This window comes from Eublepharis macularius, chromosome 12, assembly GCF_028583425.1.
Source record: "Eublepharis macularius isolate TG4126 chromosome 12, MPM_Emac_v1.0, whole genome shotgun sequence".
NCBI classification, from domain to species: Eukaryota; Metazoa; Chordata; class Lepidosauria; order Squamata; family Eublepharidae; genus Eublepharis; species Eublepharis macularius.
Genome location: NC_072801.1, coordinates 48,997,973 through 49,009,325, shown reverse-complemented (window position 1 = coordinate 49,009,325; position 11,353 = coordinate 48,997,973). Strand labels below are relative to the sequence as shown.

Below are 11,353 nucleotides of genomic sequence, written 5' to 3'. Positions count from 1 at the left end.
AACAGAGCATGATCTAGGTCCAATAATACTTTAAAGACCCAACTAGATTTCCAAGGTATGAGCTTTCTGGAATCAAAGCTCCCTTCAATAGATTGGACCTGGATCTTTCTCTTTGACAGCAAACCAACACGGCTACCCACCTGAAACTATCTTAAGGGAAATATAATACATCTCAAGAACCAGTGAGATAATTAATTTGAAACTTGGAATATATTATAGACTCCTTATGGCAAAGAACCAGGCTTCATTTAATACATCTGGATTCAATGATCTAACTGGCAGCATCAGTACCCAAGGGTAAGTGTGTTCTAAAGCTAATACTGGATAAGTAAAGTACTTATTCTGCCTCTGTCATGGAGCACAATGTCCACATTAAGGAACCTGTCCCTTTGCACCAGATCCCTGGATCTGCTACCTGCTTTTCAACCTGAGTTCCCCAGATGTTGCTGCTTCCACTGACTCAGGTAATTTCTATCCTGTACCTATTTTACTCAAACAATCACTTTCTCAGTTTCTGTCTAGTCTTAATTCTTATCTTACTACTTAATTCTTATCTTAATTCTTATCTTACTCCTCTTCCAAACTACTGCCACTCACTAGAATCAGACCAATGGCCCATTGAGGTCAGTATTGTCCACTCATACTGGCAGCAGCTCCCCTCAGGAAAAGGTCTTTTACATCACCTACAACCTGATTCTTGGAGATGCCAGGGTTTGAACCTGACATCTTCGGCATACCAAGTAGATGTTCTACCACTGAGCTATAGCCCCTCCCCTTATTGTTCATCTGTGATGTGTTGAAGAATCCATAGACAGTCAACACCCATACGGAATCATAAGCCGAAGAAAGGGTTGAACAAAAGCTGGCCCAACTATGAGAGAGAGTTTCATTTTCTTTATTTATTTAGAAAATTTCAGAGCTGCCTCTCCAGAGAACTTACTTGAGGCAACTTGCAAAGTAAAACATAATGAAATGTAAAATGCCATAGAAGTTAACAATGATAAACTATTAAAAGCTCAGCATTAAAAACCCAGGTGAGCATAAAAATGAGCAACTTAGAACAAGTCTCATAAAACAGGTCTCAGGCTAGAAGCTGGTGCTGGTAAAAGATCAACCTGTTAATTAAAAGCCTGGCCAAAAATAAGCCTTTTGGCTTAAAAGAGAGCACGTGAGCCCCAAGGAGAAGAGTGTTGCACAAAAGTGTTCCTCCACAGAAAACGACCTGTCTCTGGGCACTATCCACCTCATGTCTGATGGTGGGAGACACAGAGACGAGGGCTTGGGAGGCAAAGCTGAGCTGGCAAGCTGAAAAAAATGTGTAGTATGAAGCGAACAGGGTAGAACCACATGAACACTGGGTCATGGTGAGTGTTCATCGGTGGAATCACCAGGGTCTTCCGTGAGCTGGAGCTTGTCACCTGGGGGAAAAAGCACAAAGAGTGATCAGGCAACTCCTTCTCTTGCAAACAGCCAAGTGGTCTCATGAAACCATTGGTCTGAAGATTTAAAAGAAGGGAACCTTTCTAGATGTTATCCTACAAGCAGTCTGTCTGAAGCAGGATCGACATACATAAAAGGGTGTGTCCACATTCAGAAAGTCAGTTATTATCCATCCCCCATACACTTCCTATTGTGATTTCAACTCCATCTTCTCCTCTGGAAGCATAAATATGGCCAATGAAACAAACTATCACTGGCCCAATTTTTTACTTTTATTAATGCACATTGTTAACATTGATACCCTTAAATTGATACCACATAAGAAGGCACATGTTCCGTATGTACACTTCCACTGATATATAGTGTGCTGGGTGTACACATGTAGGACAACTACAGCCAAAACTTTTTGAAGCTGAAATGAGAAAAACTGGGTTGCTGACAGCCACCACAGGCCTCCAGACAGTCTACATTTAAAGTTTAGCAGGATTGCACATTGTATTTGCCATAATAACTAACAGTGCCAAATTAAGCAGAGTCACATCCTCCTAAACCTAATATGGTATCAGGCTGGGATTGGGAGAGCCAGGTCTGAATTCCCACTCTGCCCTGGATGCTTGCTGGGTGACTTTGTGCCACTCACTCTCTCTCAGTCAAATCAACATCACAGAATTTTTGTGAAGATAAAATGGAGGAAAAAACAATGTCCACACTGTAGAGGGGAGGGAGGGAGGAAGGAAGGAAGGAACTGAAATAAAAAGGAGTAAGGAATGGAATGGAAAAAACTGAGAGAAAGTAAAGAAGCAGGAAGGAGCAAGACTGTAAAAGCGTGATCACACGTTTTGTAACAAATACATCAGCTTGGTAGGAAAAGGAAGCCTTTCTGATCCATCACATGGAATGTGCTCACAACCAGCTGCCTTCTCTGCCCATATAACTGCCGCAAACAATACCCAAAAGCCCGCATAACAAGCTCTGCCTGCATCTCTGTCGTCAGGATTTTTACCTGATGCCTCACAATAAGTCCTCTTGGGATTCATATCATAGTTGCTGGTGAGAGAACACCAGGGTTTTCCATTAGGTGATCCATCTGTCGTGCAGGATGAATACAACTCTTCTTCAAAGATGAAAGGGAAAACACATGGCCCTGTAGGATTTGAATCTAGTCCTAGATAGGGTAGGGAAGAGATTGAGATCTGGTTAACTCTTACAACAACAATGCTTCTCTGATCTGGACACAGTAATCAAAAGACCTGTAACTTCTGCTTCAAGATATCATGGATGGCTTTAGCTCACGACCATGTATCATGGGATTGCAACCAAAGAATATTGGTGAAGATTTGATGGGTGGATTTGTTGTGGTTGTTGCAGCTGATTTCCCTTATTGCAAATGATTTCCTTGAATTCCTTGACTTCTGTCAACTGCTTAGCAGTACAGGGACTCTTTTGGCCTTTGTTCTGCTTGCTAAACCTTCTAATCTTGGTAATGTGGCTAGTCTATGAAAGGCATTACCCCTGGTAGACTAAGGGTGGACTTCCAGCCAGTTGAAAGATCACTGACCATTCAAGGCTAGAACATCTCTCACTGCCATGACAATACTTCCTTTTTTTTGGCATCATACAAAACATACTATTACTGTTTTCTGATTACAGAAAGTGCAACAATAATAAAACTCTAGCTCAGCACTGCTCAAATCCAGCATTCTTTTTGCAGCACTGCTTGGCCTCTGAGCATTGCCTGCCAATATAGCAGACCCAGTTATCATACTTGTATCAGCACAGTAGTTCCACAGCTTATCCTTATCATAGTTCTCAGTTGTGGCACACCAGAATCGCCCTTGCTTATCATCTTCGTTGGTACAAGTGTAGAACGTCTGGTTCTTGTAGATGAAGGGGAAGGCACAGGCACAGCCATTAGTGTTTCCTCCATACTCTACAGTTAGTGAGACAACCACAATAAGCAGAGGGTGAATTTATCTGAGATTTGTTAAACAGTAAAGAGAAGATGAAAGATTCAAGGGCTGGGATGATTAAGGCATTAAGACTTTGCCACAGCAGCATCTTTTACCTTGAAGGGAACATGCCTTCCATTTACTGTCCTTGTCATAGTCAGGTGTTGTAGCGCACCACAATTGTCCATCTCCAGCTCCCTCCCTGGTGCATGCAGAGTAGGACTTCCCCTTGAAAATGAAGGGAAAGTGGCATGGGAGGTGTTCTGAGGAGGAAGCAAAGGGCAGGGGTGGGGGAGGAGAAAGTAAGGTATATGGAAACAGTGTGGTTGTGTGGCCAGGTTCAATTGCAGTTTACTGATAAGAGCAAAAGTCATGGGCCTCCCAGCTGCCCTTATGGACCAGGCACCACATCTATATAAGGAAACACACAAACTTACACCACAGAAATATTTTGGGTTTGCCAGGGATCCCTTGGGCCAAGGCAGGGATTCAGAGGGCTGGGGGGAGGGGGGGGCGGGGAAGAGGGGTACTAACCTCAAGTGCTCTCCTGTCTTGCTGGGAAAAGATGTGCTAAATGAAGAGGAGTGTGCTAAATCCCCATTGAGTAAAAATTGCCTCCAAAGGGGTGATTTTTACTGACAAGGGCTTTGGCACAGCCCACAGTTCCCTCATCATGCTGAAAAATAACATCACGTTCTGGCACAATGGGGAACCATGGGTTGTGCTTAAGCCCAGTTCAACAATAATGGTCCATTTGGAGGCAATTTTTGCTGAATTCGGCTTCAGCAAGCCTTGCAGCTTTTCTGTTGCCAGCACAACGGGAGAGCACGGGAACACATGCATGTGATTCTTTCACCCTGAGCCTTTCCTCCCCACCAGCCAGCTGAGGTGGGCCAGGGATCAGCAGGTGGGGGCAGTAAGTGGGGAATCCCCACCCCAGGCAAGGGGATGGCAAGCCTAGAAATGTCTTAATATTGTGTTCTGGCAGTTGGAAGAGGACTACAACAGGCATTTCAAGCTCCCTGCTAAAAGCAGGCCCAGTCAGAATGGAGGCAGGCTGAAAGTCAAAATCCAGGATACGTGTGACACAAGTGAGGACACTGGTTCTTGACCTGACTTGTCACACTTAGGATCGGTATAATGCACCTTGTAAGTGTTGTGCTGTTTTGCATGGCTCCAAATGCTGGTAGGGAAGAGGAGGAGCTTCAGTCTTCCCTCCTGTGTCATTTTTACCAGCAAAATGGGCCCAGAGGGGCTGTTTGCACCTTCCTTTGGCTCCAGGCTCAAACAGTCCCCCTGCTGCCTTCTCTGCTGGCAAAAACAGTATGGGAGCGAAGCCTGAAGCCCCTCTCCCACCCACCCATCCCAGCTTTTGGAGTTAAGTGGAGAAACAACACTTCCAAGGTAAGAAGCACTGATCCTATGTGTGACAATGAGTTGGGTCATTGCCACACATGGGTGGAGCACCCATGTCTCAATTTGTGTTACACCTATCCTATATTTTGGCCCTGGGCCAGAGCTCATGTGGGCAGAAGTTCCTTTAGCTTCCCTGCCTCTCTCCAAGCTGTAGTGTCAGTGTTTAGCTAAGCAGCCCTGGTGTTTGCATCATTATGTCTCTGATGCTAAGAAGATGAGTTTGCACTTTCCTCTGTGGCCCATGCACTCCTCCAAAGGGTGCCAACCTCATATTTTAATAACGGGGTATGCATGAATGAATATAAGCAAACAGGATTGCTCCTCTAACTCTATAAACCAGTAAGCAGGCAAAACTATTCCAGCACCACAAAACAGATGAGCATCCCTAACTAATCAGATAACCATTAAGCTTTGCCTTCCTTTTTTACTACCATGTTTTTCCTACCTGAGGGATCACAGTAGGTCCATTTGGAATCCACATCATAGTTGCTGGTGAGAGAGCACCAGAGCTTCCCAGAGCTTGTCCCAGCTGTTGTGCATGAGGAGTAAATCTTGTCCTTGTAAATAAAAGGGAAGACACAGGGCCCCATATTATTTGCACGTTGTCCTGTAGGAAACAAGGAGGAAGACTGGTCAGTTCCAAGGAATGAAGCTGTTGCTTTATGGGAGAGCATTTTCTATGGAAAATCCTTGGCATCTCTGTTTAAAAAGATCAGATCATGTTACAATCTCTACCTGAGACCCTGGAGAGCTTTTTCTAGACAAGGCTGTCCTTGATAGACTAATGGTCAGACCCATCATAGGAAAATTTTATATATTCAGGTTTCATGGGAACAATGTTTCCAAATCCTGTCACAGATTTTCAGATCTTCCCTGCCCCCTGCTGGGACTAACAGACATCGCAGGGGAAGAGGAGCTATTTAAATGAGGAAAACATCACAGCTGGAAAATGCTAAGCATCCATTTCCTCATCATCAATGCTCTAAGAAAATACAAACCTACTCGCTCCTTAACATAAGTAAAGAAAGCCAGTACTTCAGTGTAATACGTAGTCTCACCCTGTTACAAAGGATTCTGGAGAGGTGCCTTCTCCACCCTTCTCTCCTGTAAAGCATCAAGGGTTGGATGTTATGTGTTAATAATCCAATTATATTAGGAGATGGCTTTCATGGACAGTTTGGTATAGTGGTTAAGAGTGATGGGACTCTAATCTGGAGAACTAGGTTTGATTCCCCGCTCCTCCACTTGAAGCCAGTCGGGTGATCTTGGGTCAGTCACAGCTCTCCAGAGCTCTCTCAGTCCCACCCACCTATGGGGTGATTGTTGTGGGGATAAAAATAACATACTTTGTAAACTGCTCTAAGTGGGTGTTAAATTGTCCTGAAGGGCGGTATATAAATCAAATGTTGTTGTTGTTGTTAACTTTTTCATCTCTTCTTGTTATTTCCCTTAATTCTTTATAATAACTATTAGTAATTACTATTGATACATATTGTATCACCTAAAGTGCCTCAGATTACTATGTGGGAGGAATATTAAGAAGCTCAGTCCTTGCTTGTAGGTTTATACTCCAGCAGGACAATCTTATGCCACGATGCTCTCTTCAAACCTATTGGCTTCAATGGATTCAGAACAGTGCAACTCTACTGACGATGGCACTGGGAGACAGGCATGGTGAAGATAGCAAACCTCGGGGAATGGATTCTTCTTCACCGAGCTCCTTGAGGACCAGATCAGCTTCCCCTTGAGGACTCAGCTTTCCCTTGAGGACCAGATCAGCATGATGTGAGTCTCTCTACACAAGACATCTGACATGTGTTCTTCATGTGTCAGGAGATGCAATGTTAGCCAGGAAGCGTAGTTTTGAAAGACAGAGCCAGCTGAGATCGCTTGGGAGGAGATGGACTCTATCACAGCCCTCAGCTGCCTCTGGCGTCTCCCCTTCTGGAGCCTTTGCCCTGTCAAGGCTTGGTTAATTCAAAGTTTTAAACAGCAAGGGCAGCAGGGTAAAAGCACCAGCCCTTCTTCTCAATTGCCGTCTATGGCAGCGAATCTACTGACAATAACCCTAATCCTTTTCATAGGGCCAAACTACAAGTGACAAATGACACAGGTTGGACATTTGTCAGCTTCCCTCAAGTTTTGACGGGAAATGTAGGCAGCTTGGCGGAATGTTGGACAAGTGACAGTTGAAAAGTCCATTGGACAGCAGTCGGAAAGCCAAGCTGCAAGACCAGGATGCCTACATTTCCCATCAAAACTTGAGGGAAGCTGACACGTGTCCAACCTGTGTCATTCGTCCCTTGTAGCTTGGCCCTTAATATACATTCAAGAAGAGAGTTCATCATCTCTTCAGGTCTTCCACAGCCACCTTAAAACTCTAATTTTTTTGTATTATTCTGGAAGACATTTGAACTATGAGAGTGACCTGTTCTATTGTTTTGTTGTGGTTTTTATGTTTTTGAATATAGTTGTATTATATGGATTACTAGCTACTTTGGGTGCTTCAATGAGCCAAAAAGGCATCATAAATTTTACTAAATGAAATGTACTGACCTTTTCAGGGTTTTTTTAAATTATTATTATTGTGGCAGCCAAATGGAAGCCAGTTTGCAAGATCTGAGCAAGGCTATTAATGATAGTACATTTTGGAGGTTGTTAATTCATAGGGTCACCATAAATCGGAAGCAACTTGATGGCACATAACACACAAACATTACCTGAGCCTTGCATGTTTACATTGCAGATCCCATTAGACTATAGTTATCCTGACCAACAGAGGGAACTGCAACAAAGACAGTATTTAGTTAGCAAGGAACTGGATTATGCAGCTTCTGGTCAGAGATCAGAGAATTAAGGGGAAGTTGTAGTTGTTGCCACTATGTTCCATGTTTGCTTGTAATAAATCCTTAGTTAATGAAGCTAGGCCTCTATTATCTTTGAATGATCTATTAAAACAGCACCCAGTTATCTTACTTGTGTCTGCACAGAAACTCCACTTCCTGTCTTTGTCATAACTTCCAGTGGTGGCACACCAAAATATCCCATTCACCGAATGTTCATCAGAGCAGGTGTAGAATGTTCGGTTCCTGTAGGCAAAAGGGAAGACGCAGGCCTGCCCGTTGGAGTTCCCTTGATACTCTAGAGTGATGGGAAATTCAGAATATGGAGAGGCTGAATTTAGCTGCATAATTTATCATAATGGAAAAAGAGTTTCAGGGCTCTTGATAAAGACAGGCCAGGTGTTATTCATGTAATATTTATATGAAAAATACTTGTGTTCAGGGCTTTTTTTCTGGGAAAAGAGGTGGTGGAACTCAGTGGGTTGCCCTCGGATAAAATGGTCACATGGCTGGTGGCCCCGCCCCCTGATCTCCAGACAGAGGCACAGAAGGCAATCTAAACTCCCCTCTGTCTGGAGATCAGGGGGCGGGGCCACCAGCCTTGTGACCATTTTCAAGGGGTTCCGGAACTCCATTCCACCACATTCCTGCTGAAAAAAAGCCCTGATTGTGTTTCACCATACTTTCAGTTTGCCTGATCAAATCTGAACTTTGAAAGAGACAGACTTTTTGTTGGTGTTTGCTATAATTTTCTGAGAAACTTAATTTTTCTTTTAAAGCTTCAAATAGAAGAATGAATACTTTTCCACCACTGCATCTCTTACCATGAAGGGAACATGCCTTCCATTTACTGTCGTTGTCATAGTTGGCCGTTGTGGCACACCACAGTTGCCCATCTCCATTTCCCTCCTTGGTGCATACAGAGTAGGATTTCCCCTTGTAAATGAAGGGAAAGTGGCATGGCTGGGGATCTGAGGAAGAACAATGGGGAGGGAGAGGAGAAAGTAAGAGAAGCCATATTCATAGAGAAAGGTGGAAATGGTGTGCCCAATGGTTGTGAGACCAAGTTCAATTGCATTTTACTGATAAGAGCAGGAGTCATGTGCCACGTAGCTAGCCTTATGGACCAGATACCACATCTATACAAAGAAATGCACAACCTTAAAATACAAGAATCCAGTAGCACCTATAAGACTAACAACATTTGTGGTAGGGTATGAGCTTTCGTGAGTCGCTGCTACAGACAGACTAGCACAGCAACCCATCTTGATCTTAAACCACAAAAATATTCTACTCTCTTAAGCACTCTCTACAAAATTCAGTCAGTGCTCCTCAAACTTTTTCATCTTGGGTCCTTCCTAAAGTGACCAAAAGGGGATATATAATGGATTGGATTCAACAGCCTTTACTGTTTGTAGAAAAGGGACGACAGGTCTTCTTTGGCCACCCCGAAAAGCTGTGCTGGTTTTCATGGGACCTACATGGGAAAAAGCCGGGTAGGACAAGAGCTGTACTAAGGAGGAGAATTGGATGCCATTGCGCAGGAACACCAGGTGGGTGTGTAAGGATCTTTGGGATAGAAAAACCCTCCGTTTAGCACCTCAGTTTTTCCTACCTGATGCATCACAGTATGTCCATTTGGAATCCTCATCATAGTTGCTGGTGAGAGAGCACCAGAGCTTCCCAGCTGAGTCCCCAGCTGTTGTGCATGAGGAATAAGTCTTACCCTTGTAAATAAAAGGGAAGACACAGGGCCCCATATTATTTGCACGTTGTCCTGAAATACAGAAGTTCTGTTAGTGCCAGGAGAAGAGGCTCTGGCTTTGTGGTAGAGCATCTGTTTTACGTGCAGAAGGTCCAAGGCTCAGTGCCTGGCTTCTCCCTTTAGAATGATTTCTACCTGATCTCTACCTGAGACCCCAGAGAGACAATGTTAGAAAATACTGTCCTTGATAAACTCAGCACAGGCAAGTTTCATGTATTCGGGTTCTATGGGAACAATGTGTCCGGAATCCACAAACACTCAGATCTTCCCTGCCCCCTGCTGGGACTAACAGCCATCACAGGGGAAGAGGCACATTTAAATCAGGAAAACATCGCAGATGGAAAATGCTAAGCATCCATTTATCCATCATCCATGTTCTAAGGAAATACAAACACTCTCCAGGGCTACATGAACACACCCAAAAAAATTTCCAGTATTTCAGCATAACGGGTTGTCTGACCCTATTAGAAAGTATTCTAGAGAGCTAGACTCTGCATTCTTCAAGGATTACCATTGTTGGAATAGAAGTGGCTCAACAAGCCTGGACACCAGGAGGTGCTATTTTTCCTGCTTAAGGAGAAAACGCAACAAAGCAATAGAAGCTCCATTCATTTGGGAATAAGGCGATCTATTTTGGCTCACTTTTTCTTGGTAGAGGAGTACAACATTTTTCACTTTGATGAATGAATTGCTGTTTATACTTTTTATTACTAATGAAGTGTTCAGTAAAAATGATATGACAAAAATGTATGGAATGCAGTTACTTCATTTGAAACAAATGGGCACTATGTTGAAGTGCTTGTAGTGATAAATTTTCAAAGTTTGTATTTGGGAGCTCTTGAAAGTTTGATGGGAGGTTGGGGACCAGCCTTGAGTTCATTTGTAGCTCCATTTAGTTAAACAGGAGAGGAATATCTGTTAGAAAGTGTGAGTCAAAGAGCTAACTTTTCTATACTATCTTTCCATGGAAAACTGCTAATCTTGTATTAGCATGGAGAATAAGTACATTTCTTGTTTCTAAACTTCTTTTGGTAAATCAGATCACGTGGAGGAGGCCAGCCAGGGCTGTCTGCAGGGGAACCCAGGTTGGTTGCCAGGTAGCAAAGGGGAAGCACACTCCTGGGTGTGCTCCTGCCTTCAGTATGACCTTGGGCCAGTCATACTCTCAGCCTCACTCATCTCACAGGGCTGATGTGGGGGTAACATAGAAAACAGGCAACTGATGCATGCTGTCCTAAGCTCCTTGGAGTAAAGGCAGGATAATAAAGTACTAAGTAAATAAATAAGACATGCTTGCTAGAAAACTCTCTTCTAGTTTTTGCTTTTATTATTAACTTATGAACCTCTTCCACCAAATCCTAGGATCTAAATAATATATTTTATTTTAATGTACTGATATGGTATCTTCACATTATTGATTTTATATATCTCTGTCATGTCCCTTTAAAACTGTCCGTTTTGGTTTTTAAAAGAGTCATAAACTAAAAGCCTACACTGGTAATGGTCAGCTGTAAGAGATCTGTGGAAAGCAAAAGTCAATGATAAACTAAGGTAAACAAGCCAGAAATAACCCAGAGAACATTTCCTACCTTCCGCAGTGATGAAAGACAAAAGAGCGCAGCTGTATATGAGGAACCTCATGATGGAGGCCGTCTTTGCTTTGAAGGACTCAGGCATGAGGAATACACGTTACTGACTTAGTCTCTTTATACCCTTCACTTGGCAACTCCTTCCTCCCTCCCACAATAACAAATCTGATGATTTCACAATCGGTGGGATCTGAATAAATAAGGAATCATCACCCACTTTTTCAAACAGGCACATGACAAACAATAATCTGAGCGGTGTAACATAACCCTAACTTTCCTTATCAAATTACCCTAATATTAGTCAATGATTTCTCTGTTTTCTATTTTGATCATCCTTTCTCTTGCCCAGTT

The 11,353-nt window shown here is 43.2% G+C and overlaps 1 protein-coding gene across 1 annotated transcript; it reads right to left on the bottom strand.

Annotated features, from left to right (window-relative positions):
• Window positions 1-879: 879 nt before the first annotated feature.
• LOC129338415 (fibronectin-like) lies at window positions 880-11,107 on the bottom strand. The gene is made up of 9 exons (XM_054992632.1): window positions 11,003-11,107; window positions 9,264-9,425; window positions 8,473-8,619; window positions 7,782-7,946; window positions 5,251-5,412; window positions 3,506-3,652; window positions 3,206-3,370; window positions 2,444-2,605; window positions 880-1,418 (listed from the first exon to the last, which is right to left on the bottom strand). The coding sequence occupies exons 1-9, from the start codon at window positions 11,088-11,090 to the stop codon at window positions 1,360-1,362; spliced, it is 1,257 nt and encodes a 418-aa protein (XP_054848607.1). The 5' UTR covers window positions 11,091-11,107; the 3' UTR covers window positions 880-1,359.
• Between the last annotated feature and the right edge of the window lie 246 nt (window positions 11,108-11,353).